This window comes from Pantherophis guttatus, chromosome 5 (genome assembly GCF_059756535.1).
Source record: "Pantherophis guttatus breed Tessera chromosome 5, ASM5975653v1, whole genome shotgun sequence".
In the NCBI taxonomy this organism is placed as follows: domain Eukaryota; kingdom Metazoa; phylum Chordata; class Lepidosauria; order Squamata; family Colubridae; genus Pantherophis; species Pantherophis guttatus.
Window position 1 is genome coordinate 40,611,351 of NC_142067.1, and position 25,821 is coordinate 40,637,171.

At 38.5% G+C, this 25,821-nt stretch overlaps 1 protein-coding gene and 1 long non-coding RNA gene across 2 annotated transcripts in view; one reads left to right on the top strand and one right to left on the bottom strand.

The window, feature by feature from the left end:
• LOC132710334 (uncharacterized) overlaps positions 1–25,821 on the bottom strand; it is a 112,717-nt gene that overhangs the window by 16,229 nt on the left and 70,667 nt on the right. The gene's annotated exons all lie outside the window — the stretch shown is intronic.
• Positions 8,289–15,182, top strand: LOC117663756 (immunoglobulin superfamily member 2-like). The gene is made up of 3 exons (XM_034414198.3): positions 8,289–8,655; positions 11,790–12,206; positions 15,003–15,182. Exons 1-3 carry the CDS (start codon positions 8,298–8,300, stop codon positions 15,137–15,139), a joined length of 912 nt encoding a protein of 303 aa, XP_034270089.1. The 5' UTR covers positions 8,289–8,297; the 3' UTR covers positions 15,140–15,182.

Below are 25,821 nucleotides of genomic sequence, written 5' to 3' on the forward strand. Positions count from 1 at the left end.
TTAGGGTTGATCTCCTCTAGGACTGACCGGTTTGATCGCCTTGCAGTCCAAGGGACTCAGCTTCAATAAATGTCTCTAATTTTAATAATAGAGAAAACAATAAACTGCTCTGTCTTCATTTTTTCCAGAGTCATCCACAGTTAAATGCATTCTAGCTATACATCTATTATTGTAGGCTTTGTTGTAGAATTTTCTGGAAGGATTTTAACTTTTTTATTTCCAGTTTTATCCATCTATAGCATTGTCAGCAACTTAGCTAAAGGCACGTGTTCATTCCAATCTCTTCCGTAACCCTCATTTTCATTTTCAACCATAAAAAGATCTGGCAAGTTCAGTTTTAAAACCTCTACAAATACTTGTTTTTGTACTTTGATACATCTTTCTTTTGATGAAATTCAGCATCTAGGCTTCACTTACAAGCTGTGTTCCAGTTTCAAGTTATTTAAATGATTTCCTCTGCTAGCTAGAAGATTTGTAACACTGTAGACTTATGCAGGTCAAGCAAGCCTTTTCTGGGTTGTGGGGGTTGATCATTGCCATTTAATACATTGTTTTCATTAATCCATTTAATTCAAAGCACATTGTGCATTTTAATCACAGAGTTGTTGGGCTGAAAAGAGTAGCATAATAGTTCCCAGGGTTAAACAGCCCATTTGATGCCATTCAGTTTTGTTTTGATATGTTTTTTTGGACCAATATGCATGACTAGTAACTAGAAGCAATTCAGAGAGACAGGAAATTACTACAGAGAGAGGTAAGGGAGAATGTTGCATTCTGCATTTGCTTGTTAAACTAACACAAAAGCCGCATTCAGTTCCCAGAAAGTCATAATATGACTGTTCATTGTTGCAATTTCAGCTCTACTGATTTCCACTGTATGCCCTATAGAACATAGAAAGGGGTGATTATTTTCCTCAATCTCATATGTATAGAAGTTCAGCGGAATCTCTCTCTCTCTTTCGCCTTCTCTCTTCCTCCCTCCCTCCTTCCTCCACATATATATATATATATGCATACATGCAAAGGTCCCCCTTATGCTATTCTACACTTTGATGTTACTGTTCTTTCAGCAAAAGCTTATCAAATAAGAGTTGAGAAATTTATACAGCATAGCCATAAAATTTAATTGAATCCACAGCCTATTTGTGGAACATGGGCTCTAATGAGATAATAGATACTACAGCGCAGGCTCTTCACTTCTCTGTTAAGACTCCGTGCTTGACTAAAGGACTCTATGTGGAACAGTAGTTTTGATTCTGTGTAAGTGGGGAAGTACAATGGAATAGCCTATGCTATAAAAATTGTTCTAGAATCCTGACTAAGTCAAGATTAAAACTGGTGATGTCTTGATCATACTTGTAATTTTCCTGGACTTATTGATCATAAGAAATAAAATGTTTCTTCCATCTGAGGTCTGGGGGTGGAACTGGAGGTGCTTTTTCATTACTAATTTGATATTGAGATGAAGTGTGATAGCCTTTTCAGCCTGAAAAGTAGAGGTGGTCCTCATTTAACAATCATTTCTTCAGTACATTCAAACATACTATTAGGATTAATTAGTGGTCCTTATACTTAGTCATTGCAGCATCCCCATACTCATCTGATTGCAATTTGCAACTTCCTTGGTTGAATTCTGACAAGCAAAGTCATTAGGGAAGCAAGAGATGTGGTGGCTCAGTGCCTTAATGATACTGGTGATGGTCTTTGCTCCAACAATTCAAGTCCTAGTAGTGTGTAACAGGGTGACCTAGCAGAAGTGTGTTATATGTGAGTAGATAAGCAAAGTCAATGGGGAAGCCTGATTTACTTAACAACCATGCCCTTAACAGCTGCAATTATTCACTTAACAACTGTGGAAAGAAAGATCGTAAAATGAGGCAAAAATATCTTAACAAATGTCTCTCTTAGCAACAGAAGTTTTGGGCTCAATTGTGGTTTGTCATAAAATGAATCCCAATAAAAGAAACAGGAGACAGTAATACAATAAACAATTCTTACTTTAAGATTCAAAAGTTTATTTCATGAGCAATTTAGAACATGAAAAGCCATCATAGTATTACTTACATCAATAACACATTGCAATGAGGTCCAGAGACAATAGCTAGGTCCAGCAAGGAGTAGCTATGGCCAGTGGCCACAATCTGAGACCCATCTCCTTCATTTATACCTTTCTTCTGACAACCCCCCCCCCCAACATTAAATGGAATTTTACTGAGGTTGCTTTTCTCCTACTGACCGTCAGTTAACACATACATATGAGTTTATTGGAAATCTTCCACCATTTGTTATTTTCAGTTCTCTATTTCCTAATATCTTTGATGTTCCTAATCAAAAATAACTTCTAAAATTACTTACTTTGCAGATGCAAGTTGCAATATTGTGCTAGCACAGCAAATTACAAATATTACATTATCCTTAGGAAATCATTCCGGCCTGGTACTTTATTATATAGTAATTCATTTGAGGCCTGTTAGCTTTTTTTGAGACCTATATACATTTTGGTTCAATCATGACCTAGCTGTTGTCTTCTCACAGGTTGTAAGTTGAGGGCAACCTATAGGGAGCTAACCAGCCCCTGGGGAATATAGAATACCTTTGTCCTGATCCAGTAGTTCTTTTCCTATGTTCTTAAATAATACCTTATATAATATCTACGCTGATTCCCTGCAGATTTTCAGGATTTTAACTAAACTTCTTTGCCAATATTTAATTCTTTAAAGATGGAGCTCTCTGGAATTGATCTAAAGAACTTAAAGTAATAACTAGCAGTCAGCACGGGTTTGTTAAAAACATATCATGCCAAACCAATCTTATTTCATCTTTCAACATAGTGACCAAATTAGTAGACCAGCGAAATACTGTGGATATAATATAGTTAGACTTCAGCAAGCCATTCGACAAAGTAGACCACACGCTACTTCTTCGTAAGCTAGAAAAAAGTGGGATAGATAGCTTCACCAGCAGATGGATTCGCAACTGGCTGACAAATCGTACTCAACGAATAGTCATTAATGGGTCTAAGTCTACATGGAGAGAAGTAAGCAGTGGGCTGCCACAAGGTTCTGTCTTAGGCCCAGTACTCTTCAATATCTTCATAAACGACTTAGATGAGGGAATAGAAGGGGAACTTACCAAATTTGCAGATGACACTAAGCTGGCAGGAATAGCTAACACCCTAAAAGATAGGCTCAAGATCCAGATGGATCTTGACAGACTTGAACACTGGGCCTTATCTAACAAAATGAAATTCAATGTAGAGAAAAGTAAAGTCTTACACTTAGGTAAGAAAAACCAAAACCACACATATAAACCGGTGAAAACCAGGGTTAATAGTAGTGACTGTGAGAGGGATCTTGGAGTCTTGGTGGACAATCAGCTAAATATGAGCAAGTAGTGTGCAGCAGTAGCTAAAAAAGCCAATGCAATCCTAAATTGCATTAACAGAGGGATACAATCAAAATCAAGTGAGGTACTAATACCACTCTATAAAGCCCTAGTAAGACCACGCCAAAAGTACTGCATCCAGAGGAGAACAACCAGGATGATTAGGGGACCGGACACTAAAACATATGAAGAACTGTTACATGAACTGGGCATGGCTAGTCTAGTGAAAAGAAGTACCAGGGGAGACATGATAGCAGTGTTCCAATATTTGATGGGCTGCCACAGAGAGGAGGTGGTCAAGCTGTTTTCCAAATCACCTGAAGGCCAGAAAAGGAATAATGGATGGAACTGACCAAGGAGAGATTCAACCTAGAAATGAGGAGGAACTTTCTGACAGTGAGAACAATCAACCAATGGAACAGCTTGCCTTCGGAAGTTGTGGGAACTTTATCACTTGAGACTTTCAAGAAAAGATTGGATTGCCATTTGTTAGAAATGGTATAGGGTCTCCTGCTTGAGGGGAGGGGTTGGACTAGATGACCTATAAGGTCCCTTCCAACTCTGCTAGTCTGTTAAACGTCATGTATGGAAAATATGTTCTCAACAATTGAGCTATGTCCCTCCCATTGTTTACATGTAAGATTACGGGGTATATATATATCAGTTTATGGCATATAATTATGTAAATTTTATTTTGGCATTCATTAGCAGCTAGATGCATTTAGCACCAGAAGTTTAGATCTGGAGCATAACTGTCAGGTAAAGATACCTAATTCTCCAAAGGAAAAAATAAACAAGATACTTGTACTCATTACTCAGTTATCCCATTTTATAGAACTGTTTCTGTGTAATCAGACTGCACAGGGCTTTTGAATTACCAATTGATACACCAACCTTTTTCTATAGTGTCATGAAGTGAATATATATGAATCAATTCCACGTACTGTATTTTTCAGAATATAAAAAACACCTTTTTCCTCCCTAAAAGAGGCTGAAAATTTGGGTGTGTCTTATACTCTGAATATAGCTTTTTCGAAGCTTTTTTCAGCCCAAACGAAGCGCTAACAAGGCACTAGCGAGTGAAGTAATCTTCCCAACTTTGCCTGCTCCCTTGACTCTCCACTGTGCTTTAACAAGGCACTAGCAAGTGGAGCGATCTCCATGCTTTGCTCCGACTCTCAACTGTTCTTTAGAAGCTATTTTCAGCCCTAACTAGGCACTAGTCGAGTGAAGCAATCTTCCCTCCCTCATCTTTGCCTGCTTTTCTCATTGCTGCTTCCTCTCAGCTGTGCCTTAGAAGCTATTTTTTATCCCCAAACAGGGGATAAAAAACCAACAAACTAATGTGTTGAAGCTGACCAGACTAAGGACGCTAGCCAGATGACCCGGTAGGCAGATTTCCCCCTCCCCATTTTCCTCCCCAAAAACTAAGCTGCGTCTTATAGTCCGAAAAATACAGTATTTTAAATAAACATTGATATATATATATATATTTGATAATTGCAAATAAATTGCTTTGTATTCTATTATTGGAAAAATATGAGAAATTCTCTCCATGTTATTCTTTTCATGAAGAAGAAAAAGAACAGTGTGGGCTCCGTGTTGTATCATCACTATCATAACTGTGAACTGTAACTTCCATGGGCCAAGGAAAACTGAGATTTGAATAAGGATTGAAGATACCAAGAAAGAATTAAGAAGGAGTAAAAAAATATTAAGGTATATGAAAGCACAAACATTTTTAACAGCTTTTATTCTGAAAGACTATTTGCCTGTGAAGTTTTAGTGTTTAGTTTTCATGTCACATACTTGAGCAATTATAATAAGCATTGAGTGGAGGAAAAAAAATTTCTTAAGATTACAAGTAGTTGTCGACTTACAACAGTTCATTTAGTGACTGTTCAAAGTTACAACAGCACTGAAAAAAGTGACTTATGACCGATTTTGACACTGATGTCCACTGCAGCATCCCCATAGTCACATGATCAAAATTCAGATGCTTAGCAACTAGTTCATATTTATGACGATTGCAGTGTCCCAGGGTCATGTGATCACTTTTTCCAGGATTCTGAGAGGCAAAATCAATGGGGAAGCCAGAGTCACTTAACAACTGGTTACTAATTAACAAATACAGTGATTCACTTAACAACTGTGACAAGAAAGGTCATAAAATGAGGCAAAACTCACTTAACAAATGTCTCACTTTGCAACATAAATTTTGGTCTCCGTTCTGGTCATAAGTCAAGGACTACCTATACTGAGAATACAAAAATCCAGAGACTATTGTGGGGGCTGAGATTCAACAGAGCTGCCTTCTTAATAAACCACTATTGTATTGGTCTGCAGGTGGCCTCTTAAGCTTTTCTGAGCAATTTTTCACAGGTTTTTCCACTGTGAAACTTAGAAACCACAAAAAAGAAGTGGCAGTTTCCTCATCACTATTAGGCAAAGCTCATTGCCAGATCTCAGCAATTAAAGGCACTTATGTTTCTTGTAGAAGGAAGACTGACATTAGTATTAATGGGGCCTCTTCTGTATTTGTCAACTGTGCTCCTGTTGCTGCTTGGTGAGTTTCATGTAGTGTGGTTTCTTTTTATAGAAGTCTAAGTTCAGGTTTTCTATTTCTTGCCAATGTAAGTATATTTCAGTATTAGCCAACTGGATATCTTTGGATGCTCACCTATAAGCTACCAAACCTCCAGTGTCTGATTTTCAGGGAATATTTACATCTGTCCACAAAAGTTCCATCTAATGATCCTAAGAATTGATAAAGTACTTACTTATAGGGGTCTTTTTTCTATTTAGGACCAGTTGTACAACATTTGAAGAGCTATTTTTAATTATTTCACAATTTTAGAAAAGTTGCAGGCACCACTATTCCTTATCTCTATATCATATTTGTAGTGGCTTATGTGTGTATGCTATCAGGATGAGTCCATGCTGTAAAGATTTAATGAATTCTATTCTTTGCTGATTATTGCTCTTGTGTCATCTTCTCTTAAATTAATACTAACCAAACAAGGTTTTGAATATGCTGATCCTCATGATTGGATTAAGGGCACAATACATGAAGGTGGGATTAAACTATTTTGTTTTCTTTCTTTTTTATTAAAGATGGGAGGGATGTTATTTCACTTTAGGACTTATACTACAGTTTTTCATGTCTTCCACATCAATATAAACAGAAAACACAAACATACTTATAATCTTTCACAGAAGATATGTCTTTTTCCAGTACTTAAATTAAATTATATTAAATTGCAATTACTTAAAAAGGTGGGATAAATCAAAGATATATAATGTGAGAGCCACTTCCAGGAACTTATACAAGTTATTTGAATGATTTAATAATGCTTAATAAGACAACAAAACAAATATAACAATAATCCTAAATATAAAACCAAAAATATTAAATAAGACAGAAGATAAGTCAAAAGAAATAATATATATTTAAAAAGCTTCACTTAAAATACAAGAAATGTCGGCTAATAAAAAACCAGTCAGTTCTAAACCTAGATCTAAGAATAAAGCCTATCCAGCAAACTAAAAGAAAATCAGTTTTTAGTTACTATGAGCCTTATTATATGCCACCACACTAATTGGATATTGGTGTTAAATGATGGGAATTGTGTTTATTGTTGGTTGGTAAATCCTGTAATATTATTCAAAAGTAGAGAAACCAGAGCTTTTTTGAATTTCCTGTAAAACTGATAACAGAAAGGGGCTAAGTAAAGAGTTGTCCTAACTCTCAGGACATACTATGTATCTTCTTGTACCTACATACCTTTTAGCTGCCAAAGGAATAATTTTCCATAGGTTAAAACAACTGCTGTTCTCAAGCCAAGGTATTTGACTACACAAGATGTGCAGTTGGTTCCATAACATATCTCAAAATGCCAATTGTGATAGCCATGATTCAATATTAAACAAATCAAGTGATCAAACATAGATGATTGAGCTCATCTATGTTATAGGAGTAAAGCCCTTGATCTTGAAACAGTTGTGAGCTCTGGTTTAAACCATACAACAGGATAAAGAATTTCATATTTCCATCCTATTAAAGGCCAGAAATAATTAACATATTTTTTACAGTTAATTTTACTCCGTGTGTGTGTGTGTGTGTGTGTCTCTGTGTGTGTGTGTGTGTGTATGCAAAATAGCTTTCAATGTAATTAATAAGTTTCAGGTTCTGGAAGACTTTCTCTTAGTCTATGAAAATGATCCAATTGTTCCTTCTTTTTTTTTTCTTGGAAATAAAGTCAATCTTGATCAATATTAATGAAAATGTCACATTTCTAATTCAGTATTATATATAACTCTCCTAAATGATACACAATATTTTGTTTTAATTCACTTTCTTTTTTTCTGAATTAAAATTAATTTTTTACAAAATTAATTAATGTGGAGAAGTACTTGGCTGGATTATAGAAAGATAACTATGCATGTTGCCTTTCATAAATGTTTCTAGAATATTAGCTTTTATTAAATTATTATAAAGATTAATTTTTAAATCATTTCAATATATCTTATTACTGGTTATAAATATGATAACATCTTTTTTGAAAAGCTAAAATGTTGCATGACTATGCACAGGAACAAACAACTGAATATATGAAACAAAATTAAAACTCAATATAAGTTTATCAAAATAATAGGATTTATTTAATAAAACTAAAGCAGAATTGATAGTGTTTGTGAATTCTAATGCAAGTTTTTTGAATGTGACAAATGTTCTAATTTGCATTTCATTACCACTGTCTAATGATAGTTGTTGGAAAGTTTAAACTGTCTTGCTCTCATCTACCATTTCATGGGTCTGGACAATGTCTTTTTTGAATATTTTAATGTAATAAATTGGACTGATTCTACTATCTTTTAATAATTTGTTCATAGACCCCTGTGTGGGAGTCCGAATGGTGTCTATTCAGAAAGGACCTCTTTATCGAGTAATAGGGACACACATCACTATTTCGTGTAATGTCAGTGGCTACCAAAAATCGGTGGAACAGAATTTTGAGTGGTCCGCTTATCAGTTGTCAGCTCCACAGAGGGAGATGAAGATCATCAGCACTGGAGACAGCAAATTTTCTTATCAGTTCTACTCCGGGCGTGTTGAAAGTGGGGAAATCTACATTGAAAAGACCAAGGAAGATTCTGTTCTCCTGCACATCACGGACCTCAAGAAGGACGATGCTGGTGTATATGAATGCCACATACCCAACACAGAAGATGTTTATCTTGGGACTTATAGCGCTAAAACAAATATATCAGGTATGATAAAGTATGGGGTGCATATTCACTTCAAAGCCTATACAAATTTTCATGTCGGATGTTTGATTTACTCTACTAGATTTTTTTCTACTCCACATGGAGAGTGAAATGTACAAAACTACTTGTGAGATACTATAGATAATTAATTCCACTTTGGTGTTAACTTTATACATGGGACACTATTAATTAATTCTATATCCATTATAATGTTTGTTTGTTTGTTTTATGTTTTATTTAATTTGTATACCGCCCTACTCCTGAAGGACTCAGGGCAGTGAACAGGCACAGAATAAAACACATAAAATACAAAAATTAAGTATAAAAGTAAAATCAAATTAAATCAATTTAGCCCAAGACAAATTTAAAACCCCAGCTTAAGAGCAAATTAAAATTTACATTAAAATTTACATTAAGAAAGAATGGGAAAGGTTAGGCCAGACCAGCCTGGTGAAATAAAAAGGTTTTAAGAGCGCGGCGGAAGGTGCGTAGATCCGGGATCCTCCGTATCTCTGGGGGGAGCTCGTTCCAGATAGTAGGTGCCCCCACAGAGAAGGCTCTCCCCCTGGGGGCCGCCAGCTGACATTGTTTGGCTGATGGCACCCGGAGGAGTCCCTCTCTGTGAGAGCGTATCGGCCGGTGGGAGGCCGTTTGTGGCAGCAGGCGGTCCCGTAAATAACCAGGCCCTAAGCAATGGAGCATTCTAAAGGTGGTAACCAAAACCTTGAAGCGCACCCGGAAGACCACCGGGAGCCAGTGCAGCTCGCGCAGGAGAGGTGTTACATGGGAGCGCCACGTCGCTCCCATAACCACCTGCACGGCCACACTCTGCGCCAGTTGGAGCCTCCGGGTGCTCCTCAAGGCGAGCCCCATGTAGAAAGCATTGCAGTAGTCCAGGTGGGAAGTGACGAGGGCATGAGTGACCGTGTTTAAGGAGTCCCGATCCAGAAAGGGACGCAACTGGCAGATCAGGCGAACCTGATGGAAAATCCTCCCAGTCACGGCCGTCAAGTGCTCTTCTAAAGACAGCCGTGAATCCAGGAGGATGCCCAAATAATACTATTTGTGGACTCTGATAGCTATCTGACTAGATTATAATCTTCTTAGTGATCAACATTCAGTCAGCTTTAATTAGATCCCGTAACTTTCAGACAAAAATAAATAATTAATTCTGTTTTAACTTTACTTGGGAAAAGAAAGTGTGAGTACCTTGGTTATAAATTTGGAATGATTGATTGTGGTCCATTGTAATTGACCAAGGACTTCAATCTTACCCCTTTTCCAAGAAGCTATGGACAAACATAGGGTGGAAGCATTATCCCCAAATCTCCTCCATAATTATTTAGAATAGAATAGAATTATTTATTGGCCAAGTGTGATTGGACACACAAGGAATTTGTCTTGGTGCATACGTTCTCAGTGTACATAAAAGAAAAGATACATTCATCAAGAATCATAAGGTACAACACGTAATGATAGTCACCGGGCAATCAAATCATATTAGGAAACAATCAATATAAATCGTAAGGATACCAGCAACAAGGTTACAGTCATACAGTAATAAGTGAGAGAATTTAGAATTTGCACTGGAATTTGGATGTGATTTTTTTTTTTTGGTACAGGCCTAAGTAGTTAAGGCAATAGACTAGAAAGCAGGAGACTGTGAGTTCAAGTCCTTCCTTAGTCATGAAAGCCAGCTGAGTGACTTTGGGCTAGCCTAACCCACCTTCAGAAGGTTGTTGTTGTGAGGAAAATGGGAGGAAGGTATGTTGGATATGATCACTGCCTTGAGTTATTTGTAAAAATAATAAAAGGGGTTACAAATAACATAAATAATTCAATCTTAGCATCTAGTCTACATTTATGACTGCAGGGGCTCTTCAATTCTGTCACCTGTCTATGTGACTCCATTTGTATCCTTTTGGCCATCCTGCACAGTGGAACTCTTGGCAGTGGCAGCATTGGTAACGCTAGAGCTAAAGTAAAGAATTGGGTCCTTCAGCCATCTCAGCTAGCTGCCACCACTCCCAGACCTACTTCAGCCCTAGTACCACAGCTGAAGAGTGGGGTTTGAGGTGGCACTCCTCAGTGATGGTGGCTATGCCAGCAGTGTTAGGGCTAAAGCGGAGTCTGGGGATTATGGCGGGAGGCTAAAACTGCTGAAGGCCCTGGGCCTCTACTTCAGCTGCAGTGCCATTGCCATTGATGTTGAAGAATGCTGCTGTTCAGGGAGCCAAACGGACAGAGATGGGAGTGAGATAGCAGGGTGGGATAGTTCAAGTGTAGATAATCCTTTTGTTTAAGGGGGCTCAGGCCTGGGACTGACCAAGCAGGGAATGTATTGGATAGGGATGGGTTTTCACCTAATGATCAGTGGCATTCAGTTAACAATGCCAATGAAGACTGCTGGGATTTCTGTTGCTAAGTCACATGAGTTTATGTTTAGAGATGGAAATTCTGGTCCATTATTAGAAGTCTGAAAGAAAAATATAAGGATATGTTTTTACCTTTAGTGCTCTTAAGTTAGAATTAGTGGGGGAAAGTAAGAGAGTTGAAAGGGATTTGAAAAAATTTAAACAGAACGAAAACTACAAAGGAAACTACAAAAAGGGAAGACGTAAAAAAATATAATTTAGAGAAAGCTTCCAAGGGAAAAGCAGCAGCCATTTTCTGAGCTCGAAAGGCATCATTTAATGACTACTAGCAAATGGCAGAATTTGAAATGTAAATTTGCACCCTACAATTGGGCAATGAGAAGTTGCATGGAATGGTCCCTTGGGTTTTGGTCTCCATTCATTCTTGTTTTATTACTTAGAAACAAACTTCCAAACATATACTTCATAAACTACATTTTGCTTCTTCCTCCTTTTCTCATTAAACAAATTATACCCTTAACTATTGGTTGTTTCCCATGCGTCCTTTCAGAAATATGAGGGCCAGAAGCAACATGTATAGTATTAGCATGCTAGCATTTTACCGTCATTCATCCTAGTCTTAATTGTTTGAATCCAAGTTCACAATCCCTTCAAGATCAGTATATTGTTATCATAGTCTTTGACTAATACACCACATTCCCCTCTACAAAAATTTCTGTCTGCAGAATTTAAAACTGCAGTTGGTTTTTTCTTTTTGTTCAGTAATTCCAAACAACCTCTCTGTCACCGTGAAGTCACAGATTCTCATGCAAAATGAAGGCGATTCTTTGGATCTCATCTGTCAAGTATCGACGGCAACAGCACAACATACCCACATTTCTGTTGCTTGGTATGTAATACCAGAAGGAAGGGACAAAAATGCCCAGAACATTCTTTCCCTGTCCAAAGATTACATTCTGCTTCCAGGCCCTTCCTACATTGAGCGGTTCAACACAGGAGACATCAGACTAGTGAAAATTGGGGATACGGAATATAAATTTTCCATCATCAAACTTAAACATTCAGATCAAGGGAAATTGTATTGTGAAGCAGTGGAATGGATTCAAGACCCTGATGGAACTTGGAAAGATATTGTCCGGAAACAGACAAATACAACATCACTGACCATTAAACGCCTTGGTAAGCTTTTCTCATGTATGTGGCATTTTATAAATAACATATAGTAGCTAGTAAAGAATCTTGATCTGTCCCCGTCCCCACACACACACAACACAGCCAGCCGAGGGTTAAGGAAACACTTTGGAACGCACCCAGTTCTTATCTCCCTCTTGGCAGCGATAGACACACCGTCTGCCAAGGGACTTTATTTTCACAAACAGACAGATAAGATACGAACGTTCAAGAAAGTCCAAACAGAAATAATATTCCTCCCAGCAGTTCCGGACGAGGCTTTAGTGACTGTCCAAGGTTTACTTTGTTCGTCACAAAAGTTCCTTGACCACCACCCTCTATTATATAGTCTCTGGGGTGTGGTCCAGTGACTCAGTTCTAATCCCTAGCACGCCTCCCAAGCTTCTGCAAACGTTTATCACGCCTTCGGAGGCGTGCGTCCAGGAATGATGTTTCATTATCACTTTGATTCTCCCTCGACCGGCACTTGAGACAATGCCAGAGGGGAGGGGCCTGGAGAGGGAGGCCTGGCTGACTCCTCTTCCTCATGCTCGGAGCTTTCTTCCTCCGATGGGACAGGCTCAGAGGGCGGGGCCACAACAAATCTGTGGAAACCTGTTTATGTCTCCCACAAATATTGATAGTTTATTTTATGGTTCCTAGTTTTCCATAACCAGATTTTAAAAAGCTTAGGTATAAATGAACATTCTATTCATAAGATCTCTCTACATCAGGGGTGACAAACTCAATTTCATTAAGGGCCACATCAGGGTTGTGTTTAACCTCAGGGGGTGGAGTGGGCATGGCCAGGGTGTGTGTGGCCAGCTTGACATCACTCATGTTGGGGCGCCTGTGGTGGCCTGAGTATTCTGCTAGAGAAAGCGGGCTCCTGAGCTCCATTTTAGGCTTCAACAGCCTCCTGCAATCCTCTGCCAGCAAAAACAGAGCTTGGCAGGACCGTCTGCGGCTCTCCGGAGCTCCGTTTTCATGGGCAGAGGCAACCTGGGCCAGTCTTTCGCTGTTTCCAGGGTGACCCCATGGGCCAGATCTAAGCACCCGCGGCCTTGAGTTTGACACCCCTGCTCTATATGATCAGCTACTCAGTGGGATTTGGTTTGGTTTTTATTAAAAAGAAATAAACATATTTGAAAAATATATTTGAAAAATTCTATCTCTCTCTGGTCCTGTCCTATCAAATTCAGAAAAATGAGAAGAAGAAAAGTAAACCTTACAAGTTCGTTTTTTTCCTCAGATACGGTAGCAGTGGAATGTGAATTCTCCTGATTGACTTCTGCCATAAAATTATGACATCCATGTAGCACAATATCAATTTTGTGTATTCAGATATTTAGTGTATTTTACAAATTTCTAGATAAGAGTTATTAGATTTCCAAATATTTTTTTCCATTTCCTTTTTTAGTCACACTCAGTTTATGCAATTATGGACTCTGAACTTTGTTATAAATACTGCTATTGAAAGTAAAGAGAGTTACAACTTACATTAGGCTCAGGCTCAATTGAAGTTTAGACCATACATCTGTCAAAAGAACTTTTAACGCATTTGTGAATTGAAACAGCACAGTTTAAAGTTCCACTTTACCTATAAAAAGATTCAACGAGTATTTCTCAAAGAAAAACATTTTAGCAGGATTTCTATTCTGCATTATTCAATATGTTGATAATTTGGAGGAGGTAAACAATTAGTTCAAGGCAGCCATTAGCTGTAGCATTTAGAATTATAGATGCCTTTCCTGCCAATAAACTGGAGAGTTGATGGGAAAGTGCATTTGGAAATATACCTTTGATGAGAATATATTCTTCTTTTTACTTGATACCTTTACTGTGTGAAAACAAAGGAACTGTTTTATTCAGTATTCCAATGCATTTCTATTTGTTGCATAAATCCAAACACAAACGCGTGCACACACACGCACTCACATGCATCCCTCTTGTGTTATTTTTTATAAATAACATAAGGTGGCGAACCTATCCAATATACCTTTCTCCCCCTATTTAACCCACAACAACAACACTGTGAGCTGCGTTGGGCTGAGAGAGACTGAGAGTGACTGGCCCAAAGTCACCTAGTTGACTTTCATGGCCAAGGTGGAACTTGAACTCATGGTTTCTTGCTTTCTAGTCTGGTACCGTCACCACTAAACAAAACTGGCTCTCTATATGCACAACTTCACCAGCTCCCCCGTTATGCTTGAATTCATTCCTATGAGTCTTGGCAGGCATGATCAATGGTGAGGAATTTGAGAGCTCCAGCCCTACCATACCTGAGGATCCTTACCTTTGCACTAGAATAATTATTTTAATGGAGTTTTTTGGGGGGTGGGGGAAGAGGATAGGGTGGAATGGGATTCATGTCTTTAGTGACTGTGAGCAAACACTCATCTTGATCAGTTTTTCACAAGCATTTTAGACTTTTTCATTTCCCTTAGCCCACCATACTGATAATGTTTGAAATTGCCTTGTCATTAGATAAATACCAGAGTTATATATTTTCCTGAGACAAAATAGAATATAGTTATTTCTCAAGATACAAATCATGCTTCATGGTACTTAAAACCATCTACATTATCTTGGCATTCCACATTGAGAAAAACAACAAATACTTCTCCCCATATCTACCAGAGAGAGAGAAAATAATAATACAACAAAACAACTTAGGTCCAATTTAATAACATTCCAGCATGCTGCAGAATTGCCTGTGATCAGAGACAAGTTCTTCATTCAGCTTCATGGTTCAGTCACTTGATCTTGTATGTTCACTATGTGCATTTATTTTTATTTCTACAGATAAAAAATTGAATATGAATAACACTGCTGTCAAAAATCCAACTCTGAATGGAAAAGAAAACCACCTCCATGGTTCTGTATGGCTTGGCTCCATCATGATGGGGGGGTGGTTAGTACTGATCAGTGGTGAAATCTAAAATGTGTTACTACTGGTTCTGTGGGCGTGGCTTGGTGGGGGAGAATGTGACTGGGTGGGTGTGGACAACTTTTTTTTTTTTTTACTTTTAAAACCATTTTTTCTACAACCTTTTTGGTGAAGAGGTTGTAAAAAAATGCTTTTAAAGGGCTCTGATGATTCCAGCTGAGTTGCCTGATCGGCAGAAGCTTTTTTTCTTTTAAAAACCTCTGACAGTCAGGCAACTCAGCTGGGATCGTCAGAGGCTTTTAAAAGAAAAAAAGGCTCTGCCGATCAGGCAACTCAGCTGGGATCGTCAGACGCTTTTAAAAGCATTTTTTCTACAACCGCGTGATCATCAGATGCTTTTTTTTTAACTTTTAAAAGCATTTTTTCTGCCGAAGTGGTTGTAGAAAAAATGCTTTTTTTAAAAAAAAGCCTCTGATGATCATGCAGTTTAGCTGGGCATAGGAGGGGGGCAGGAATTTTTGCTATCGGTTCTCCGAACCACACGCCTCCATCGCTACCGGTTCGGGTGATCCAGTCCAAACCGGGAGCATTTCACTCCTGGTACTGATCATTACTGGGCCTCATCTGTCGGAATGACAGTGAAGCAAGACCTAGTGTGAGAAATCTTCTAGTGCAGCAGCAAAGCAGTGACAAGCATATACTTATGATAAGTCAGGTGGAACTAATAGACAAAGGTACATAGAGCTTTAAGATTTCTGAGGTAAAAGACACACTCTAGGTTCATTTATCATTATACATGAACAATTAATCTGGCATCAGTACAAATATGAAGTCTTGAGGTCAATCAGGCTAGATTTTTTTTCTATACATAAATCAAAATTGTGCTGACTGATAAAATGCTGTTTTTGTTCAGAACTGATAGATTGTAGCTTTTCTGTTATGTACAGCGAATGTATTTTTCAGATCTACTCACATTCTTCAGGTGAAGTCATTCTCAGACGTTTTGGGGTATTTGGGAATTGTGAGGTTTGTGTGGCATATAAAAATATAAAATGAATGAATGAATGAATAAATAAGTAAATGAAAATAACTGAGGAAATTTGTTTTAAAATAGCAGGGAAAAATAAAGCAGATGACATAAGACGCTCCTTTGTGAGCGCCAGCCCCAGAACTCTGTTAGAGCCGCTAGAACAGCGAAAATCAGCTGTTCAGTGGCTTGAAAACTTTCCCCCTGGGAGAAGGGGGGGGAAGAGAGCCGATGGGTGGGTAGAGCTCCCCAAAAGCCCCAGGTTTCTTTTTAAATCTGGGGCTTAAAGGGTGAGAGCTCTCCAGGAAGCCCGTCATTGCTCCGGACCTGGGACGTTTCTGCTTCAAGCAGAACTAGGCGTCGCGACCACCCCAGCAACTCAACTTTAAAGAAAAAAATTTTGGACTTGAAAGCTGGCAGAGCAAATACAGGAGAAACTAAAATGGCAAGTACTGAACTTTAACTCCAAAGAGTCTATCACTTCTCTCTGATTTTCTATGGGAGAAAGGGAAAGTAAGATGGCGTTTGATTCTAACGAGGGCGTGGAGAAGTGAAAGTTAGTTACAAAGTATCATGTGGTGCTGAAAGCCCCTGTTTAAAAGAAGAGGATTTTATTTTAAAAGGACTTTTATTTAAAAAGACTGGTACCATTTAAGGACTGGAATAATTGATTTAGTTGTTGGAAAAGTATAAAGTGAAAGTCTTATTAGGGAAAAAAATGGTTGGCTTTTTTGAAAGTGATGAAGGCTCACCATTACATACATCAGTAAATACACAAATACTGACTGTGGATCTCTTTGAAGAAATTTTAGAATCATTTACCTCCGCGTTTGTGGAAAGAATGGAAGGGTTTTTCAAGAAGGACTTTACACAAATTCGAAACAAAGATACAAGTGAAGATACTGTATTGTTCCAGTTGCCAAACAACAAGGAGTTGCTGAAGGAGGAGGCAGACAAAATAACCCAGTTTAATGTGCCTTTGGAAAATGAAATGGAGGTTTTTCAAATTAAGAAGGAAAGGCAGAGAGGCTTGAAGGAGCGCAACCAGGAAACAATGAGAGACATTTCTTCAGAGGCTTTGACACAGACAACTGGAAAATTGTCAGGAGGTGTTGGGATTTCTTATATAAGAAGGAAGATTTGAAGTGGAACTTTACAACTTTTTTACAAAAATGGATTCCTAATCGCAGTTAAAGAGGTGTTTTTACTGAAAGGAATTACTTTGTGAAGAGAACAGGATTGTAAGGTTCAGCAACTTCAGTTAAAAATCCAAGAACTTATAAAAATAAAAGAAGGCGGAGGAAAAAGACTGAAGCAAAAGGTTCGCAAAAAAGTCAGGAAGAAATGGAGAAGGAAAAATTACAATCCTCTTTTTTGGGGAGGATAGTAATAGTGAAAAAGAATGATTATACCTGTATAAGTTATATTATAGGGAAAATGAATGATTTACCTATATTTAGGGACATGATTTGTTTTGAACAGTTACAATAAATAATGTTATGGTTGAATTGTTATTAAGTGGTGAAGAATTTATATAAGTTTATGGGTTAAAAGAAAAATATTGTGGATGTAAAAATTATGGACAGTGTAGATCATTCAATATAAGTTTATGGGTTAGAAGAAGGATATTACTTAAACTTTTATATGTTGTTTTAAATTACATTAATACCATATTAAAGAATGCTTTGTTGAAGAATAAATATAAACTTGTGGGGTATAAGGAAAATATAAATGGTGCAAGGGTTGAGGGAAGGTTTTTGACAATATTTTATATGGATATTAAACAGTGAAGATGTTATTTGATTATACGTAGAGGATTTGTAGAGAATAAGATGAATAAGTTTATGTAAAGCTACTAAGCAAGGAATGTTTTCAAGAAGAATTAATATAAGTTTATGGGGTTAAAAGTAAAAATAAGATTTCTACAATATATTTTATTTGAGATTGGTTAAAATATTTTGTTAAGGTGTTAATATATGTAAGGGTTGGAGATCTGGTGTTTAACTGTAACTGAAAAAAGTAAAAATAAGGTTTTTACAATATATTTTATCTGAGATTGGTTAAAATATTTTGTTAAGGTATTAATGTATGTAAGGGTTGGAGATCTGATGTTTAACTGTAGAAGAAAGAAGACTTGCTTATTATTGAAGAATGGACAAGAACAAAGTTGGACTGATTACTTTCAAGCAATAATTGGTTTAAATAGTTATATTTAGATATGAAAAAGGGGAGTTAAATTGAAAGACGGAGATAAATCTATAGATAGTTATCTTATGGATTTTTTTTTTATGTTTGTTAAATGCTATACCCTGTATTGCTCTGGGAAGTCAAGAGGGGTTGGGAGGGTTGGGGCAGGAGGGGGGAGGAGAGGGGGGAAAATATGTGTAAACTTTTTAAAAAACTTTTCAATAAAAATAACCCATCTTGAACCAAATAATTTTCTTGAGGTGTTTAGTCAACAATAGAAGCCAAAAAACCAACCAGGACATGAATTCTACCACACAATACTGAAAATGGGAAGAATACAATAATATCTTCTTCAGAATATTAAGATTAGAAATGATCCAGGGAGATATTACCTTGTATCAATTGCATTTTGAGATTGCATGGAAACATGTTGCATGGAAATTTTACCAAAAAATCACCGCTGGTAAATATACTTCTTTACACTCCACTTTGAAAGCTAACCCTGTGGTGCAGAAACGAAGAGATGCCCGCAATAAAACTATTGCTGTGCTTGAGTATTGAAGTGACTCATTCCATGACTTTGGTTTTACTGAGGGTAGATAGTGGGTTTTGCAAAGCTGTACATTGGCAGACTGTGCATGCAATATGAAACAGCTGCTCGGTTCTTTGGATATTTCAGTTTCTGAGGCAGCAGGCCTGTACAAAACAAAGGGGAAATTTGGCAACTGTATGCAGTTAATTAACTTGTGGGTTTTCATTTTTTTTAGTGTTGTCATTTCTTTACATCAGATGACTAAAAAACCTAGAAGAGGCAATTGCAGTGTGGGTGGTAGGGGAGGGCTTCTAAACAACTGAAGTTTTGTTTGGGTAATGCTATTCCAGGCTTTGTGAATTAAATCAGGTACCGGTATCACCTCCGGTGAAATTAGAGCTAGGATCTTTGCTTATATGTTGCTTCTACAAGAAGTAAGTGATAGTTAAGTTTAATCATAGTCTGGTCTCACATCATGCTAAATCATGAAAGTTTACAACATCTAATAACTGGGTTCACAAATCAGACTAACTCAACAGACTAGCCTGTTATTTCTTTGTATGGTGTGTGAATCTGGATTAGCCTTCAGTAGGGTCTGGCTTCCTTTATAGCTTAGTCTCCACATAGAATTAGGTAAACGTTCCACTCGCACATATGTGCTAGTCGTTCCCAATTCTAGGGGGCGGTGTTCATCTCTGTTACAAAGCTGAAGAGCCAGCGCTGTCCAAAGACTTCTCCATGGTCATGTGACCAGCATGACTCACCGCCAAAGGTGCACGGAACGCTGTTACCTTCCCAACAAAGGTGGTCCCTATTTTTCTACTTGTATATTTTACGTGCTTTCGAACTGCTAGGTTAGTAGAAGCTGGGACAAGTAATGGACACTTACCCCGTTACGTGGCACTAGGGATTCGAACCACTGAACTGCCAACCTTTCGATCGACAAGCTCAGCATCTTAGCCACTGAGCCACCATGTCCCTTCACACAGAATTAAACCTCCCTTAAAAGGACATTGCCTTTTGATAGTCATCTGGCTTAAGAACTGGCTTCTAAAGATGGTTGCCTAGCCTCTCCAAGTTGCTTCTATGAGCTCTAATACTAGATAGAGTCCAACAAGTACCTGTGACCAACTGATCAAATAGATCCTACTCAGGAGTCATATAAATTAGATCATACTAAGAAATCATACATTGTAGGTCACGACTGTTTGTGTTGTAACAGCTAGTGTAACAGAATCTTGTAAGTCTGAATGTATTTCTTCTCTCCTTCATGTTATATGAATTGGAAAGGGGCCTGACTGAGTTATTTACTCAGGGAAATTACCTATGCTGTCTCCTCTGTCTCTTATTCCAGTAGCATCAGAAAATTTCAAAACTATGTTTAAAGCTACGATACAGGATTGGTAGTAATATATATAATTCCAGATCACGTTGCCAGTGCCATAAGATTAAAAAAATAAGTCACCCACCCCCATTATGAATTGGACCAAAGATAACTTTGGCAAAGCCTTGTCCAAAGCCAGCAGTTTCAAGTGCCCTGGAGAATTTCACTGCCAGCCTATCTAAAGTCTTAAGCAGCTCTGGTTATAAAGGTTGCTCTGCAGCAAATAGAAAGTAGGGTGCAAAGTCTTTCTTCATCCATATAGCTCAAATTCAGGAAACGGGACACACAATAGGCTATCTTGGAAGGGTTTCTCACATAATAATTGCCACACATCCATACTGACTCTAGGTTAGTAACTGATACCATGTGTGAATGAACCTAGTTGGGCTCATTTCTGAGAAGATAATGCAAACAGTCTGTTCCTCATTCACAATTAAGTTATGGGTATTGTAAGCTTTATTATATAGAGATTAAATAGCAGCGTCCAGGGATGGGTTCTAATTTTTTTTACTACCGGTTCTGTGAGTGTGGCTTATTTTGTGGGCGTGGCTTGATGGTCATGCGACAATTCTTTAGGATTTAGCAGAGGTACTGGTCTACCAGGCTTTTAACTGCTTGCAGAGCTGTACCAGTCTACTCATTTGTTTTTGGAGGCACTGGTCTACCCATTTATTTTTACAGGCACTGGTCTACTCATTTGTTTTTGGAGGCACCAGTCTACCACCACACTATCTTTTAACACTGATCAGCTGTAGGGCAGCCCTTTGAAGCCCCACGCCAAGAGTTTAAACAGTTTTTTTCCTTGTAGCTGATCAACTGGAACTCAGGAGGCAGCAATAGATTGGGGCTGGGGCCAAATAAAAGGTAAGAATAATGCAGGATGGGGGGCGGGGAGGTGGGGGGCAGGGGGGCAGGGGGCGGGTGGAGAACCGGTTAGGTGATGTCATATCGTCACCACTACCAGCTCGGCGGAACCGGGAGGAACCCACCACTGCAGCAGTCAGAAATAAGGAGCATTAGTTATTAGGTTTTGAAGCACAGCTCTGGGAGCTGGAAGGCAACATTGGCACTAAACATCTCAAGAAGCTGAAGAAGCTTCTTGAATGAGAAGCAAAACATCTTCAAAGAAAAACCAGAAAATTCAGTTGCCTCTTGAAAAAAGCACCTTTGGGAAACCATGATCTGGATGACTGAGAATCTCCATAGACATTGGCACTAAATATTTATCTTGAAAGCCACCCATCCATCACATTTCCCTCTACTCATAACTATCATAATGGTCTTGTCTGCCCTCCTTCCCAGTTTCTCCCAACCCTACCTGCTCCCCACCTAAAGTAAGTGCCCCAACAAATTACCTTGATTTCCAGCCTTACTATCAGGGGGTTAGCATTTGCCTTAAGTGCTTCTGTCTGAAACTCAACATTGTTTAGGTTACCTGTATAATGTGGCTGCCTATTATTCCAATAACATATCAATCAGACTAATCCACCACATCTCACACAGATGCATATTGTTGCTTGGGATGAGGTCATAAATCACCTCAACCTACATGGCAGAAATAACCTATTTTGCATTCCATCTCATGCTAAGTCTCAGATATCAAAGGCCACCAGAAAATCAGGTCAATCCTTATCCACCAAACCGTTAATTACTCCTCTGCTATCTGGGTAAGAAGCACCAAATCCATTGTTATTGTTGCCTTCTAACAAAACAAACTCCAAGAGCTGAGCAATGAAGCCTAGACACTGCTAAACAGCTGGTAAGCACTGTAGCTGCAAACACATCTTCCCCAATTATTCCTGTATCATTCCTGACTCCATCACCTTCTTCAAATCCTAAACCTGATCAGTTCCTGAACTCCTTCAAGCCACCTGACAGTTCTCTTATCTTCCAGATGTGCCATTGGCCACCATAACTCACAGCTCCCAAAACACTTGACTAATTTCAATCAAATATCCCACCAACCATCCATGGCATTCTAAATCTGCCAGCTTCAGCATCATTTTAAAAAAGGACTGGTTAATCCACAAGAATCAATCCATTTTAGATTATTGAATTCAAAACATAAGATGATTAGCAAAAAGGAAATATCCTACAATGTAAATTTGTATCTAATTTTATATGTGCCTAGAGTTAGATAAAATTTATTCCTGTTGCATGGATTGCTGAAGTTATTTTAGTTCTACTCACTGCTTAGAAAGCAAGTTTGTGATTTTTTTTTCTGAGAAAGCTATTCTGCAAAGGCCTCATTTGTAATCACTCCCGGTTTGAGATTTTTAAAAGACTGAGTGGAAGAAAAATATGAATGTTTTTCTATGAAGTTTTCCACAAAGTATATTACATTATTTATTTTCCTTTTACTTCCCCCAATATTGTCAGGATTAAGTTATGCACTAATTGTCAGGTAGACCTCAAAATAAATCATTTTACAGATGATTCACAAGCAATTTAATATAAGCAAGAGCTGTAAACATTCTTTAGATTACAATGTCTCATCCAAATATTCATAACCAGCAAAACAAAAAACAGTGTTATTTGTAAAGCATTCAAACATCAGTGGAAACACTTTTTTAATATTAATATATTATTAAATTTGCAAATGACACAACAGTGGTGGGGCTCATTAATAAGAACAATGAGGGAAGGAAGTCCAAGGGCTGACATTGTGGTGTAATGAAAATAATCTCACACTTAACACCACAAAAACTAAAAAATTTATAATTTACTTCAGGAGGAAGAGAGATGTACATCTACCATTGTACATAAATGGTGAGGAGGTGAAGAAGGTGGGTAGTTTTAAATTTTTGGGCACTTATATCTCGGAGGACCTCTCATGGACTATGAATGCTAACATGCTTGTGAAGAAGGCACAGAAGAGGCTGTACTTCCTGAGAATGTTCAGGAAGATAAATCTATCTCAGCATCTACTTCTGTCCTACTATCACAGCACCATTGAGAGTGTCCTGACATACAACATTCTTGCATGGTATGGGAGCAGCTCTGTAGCGGACAAAAAAGCTCTACAGAGAATCATTAAAACTGCCCAGAATATCATCGGACTCCAGCTACCAGCCCTGAATGACATCTTTGAATCTCGCTGTTTGAGAAAGTTGCATAACATTCTCAGAGACTCTTCCCATCCTGCTTACAATCTTTTTGGACTGTTGCCTTCTGGCAGAAGATACAGACCAATTAAAACTCGGACCACACATTTTCTGAATAGTTTTTATCCCAGAACTATAATTGCACTCAACAATGAACTAGAGGGCCACCATCAGTGAGCTGTTGGACAGTATTACTTGGTCTGTTGTGTGGATGTTTGGGTGGTTTAGGGGTGGAGAATTGTGGTGGGTGGGAGTGTGTTTGGGGATTTTTATGTGGTCTTTGAGTGTTAAGTGAATTTCATTGTATGGGTATACTGTGTATACACGTACAATGACAATAAAGTTATTTATTATTTATTAGAGGAGATAGGATACTTTGCCACTTGGAATGGGACTCATTGCCACAAGCTCAACTCATTGCCACAAGCTCACCACAGGATAACTCCACACAGCCAACACATCACATGGACGACTCACCATGGGCGGCCAGAAGAGAACCAGGTGGTGACCGAGTGGGTGGGCAGAGTGCAGAGCACATCAGGGTGGGTGGCAGGGAGGTGTTGACAAACCGGAGCTTCCCATTTACACACCCTCTGCTGCCTCTACCACTGCCTCCCAGGCCTTTTCCACTCAAAGCCTGCCCATGTGGCTTTCCCTCCAGCCACCCGCAGTGAGTTGTTCTTGGGGAAAGTTGGCCATGTGCAGTTGTCCGGAGGCGAGTTGGCAGCAGCGAGTTGGCAGTGGTGAGCTGGTGATGGTGGGATGGCCGTGGCAAGTTGGTTATGGTGAGTTGTCTAGACCCTTTGCTACTAGAACCAAGATTAAGAATTCTTTGTAAGGCCAATATAGACTGTAAAACTCTTCAAGCTTGTGCTCATTGTAGGATGCTAATGTTCATCACCTAGATGAGCTGGCAATGTTGAGCTTCAAATTTAGTGACACATTTCAGGGGAGCAGATCTGGGCAGTGCTTTTCATTCCAGAGCAGAGACAGCTAAAGAGACTTGAATCTTCAAGTAACAGGTATCTTGAAACGTGGTAGATTTAATACAAAAAAACAGCTTCTGCTTTGCTGAAACTATGTTCCTGTTACATTAGAAAATGTGAACAAAAAGCAGATGAGGCAATTTAAAAAAGGAAACAAGGACTGCCAAGAATGTTGATATATTACTTGGTTGATCGATCAGATCAAGGCTATAATTCTAATCATACACATCTACAAGCCCCCATTTGTGTACACAAGATGTGTAATATATTTGAAGGAACTTTTATGCAGATGTTATGATACGTTCACTTGTACACAACACTTTGGCCATATCTTCTTTCCAGTCTGGAGCAAGCTATGCAACTGAATATCAACAGCATACCTACCCTTCATCAGCAAATAATCTTTCCTAAGGGCTTCAGATATATATTAAATATGAAAAGAAAGAGAGTCAACTATTGCAGAAGTCAAAAATCAAAGGCTTATATGGTGTCAGCCTTATGAGACAGACCAGACAGGAAACACAACCAGACAACCTACTTCTACCTTATTATAAAGCTACAGTCACAGAATCTTGCAAGTCTGAAAGTACAACTTTTCCTTTCCTTTCCAGCTTAAGAAATTAAAGAGTGTATTTTCAATTCCCTTGCCCTGCCTACATTTCTCTTGTGGGATCAGTTGCCTTTTATCTGACTGATCCCTTGGTTGCATCTCTTTTGCCTGTCCCCAAAGTTCATTTCCACATACTATTACATATGATCTAGGTCAGGGGTCTGCAACCTTAAACACTCAAAGAGCCATCTGGACCCATTTCCCACACAAAAGAAAACACCGGGAGCCACAAAACCCTTCCCGTGCCTATTTCTTGAGTGGGGACAAAACTAGCATATGTTGTTGAATTAAACATTCTGTTTTCTTCTGAAACTTTTCTTTTCTTGGATTTATCCATTGTTGGCCTACTGGGGGTTGAAAAGTTCAATAATCGCATGCCAACGGGTCTTGCACATTGGCGGTTGTGATGCATATTTTGAGTGACAGGGAGCCACAGCGAGGGGTGAAAGAGCCACATGCGGCTCCAGAGCCGCAGGTTGCTGACCCCTGATCTAGGTCATCTTATACATCAGAAAATAGAAATAGACTGGAAATGGACAGTCAGAAGACTATTTCATTTGCTATTCAAGACATGATCAATTGCTTTAAAAGTCAGGAAGCATATATTTTATATAAGGCAGTCAAATGCTAATCATATCAATTAAAATTTAGAGGAAACTCTTTAACATGAAAGTTATCCAAATTTATACTACAAGAGGGGTATCAAATTCATGTCATCATGGCGATGTCCTGTGACATATCTTAACTTCCCCCCCTTCGCTAAATCAGGTGTGGCCATGGTCAGTGCGTGATGCATCCAGTTCACAGGCCGCAAATTTGACACACCTGTGCTACAACTATTAATAAAGAAAAAAAAAACAAGTTGACAAATTTTATGGTCAAAGTCAATCTGAAATTGACAGAA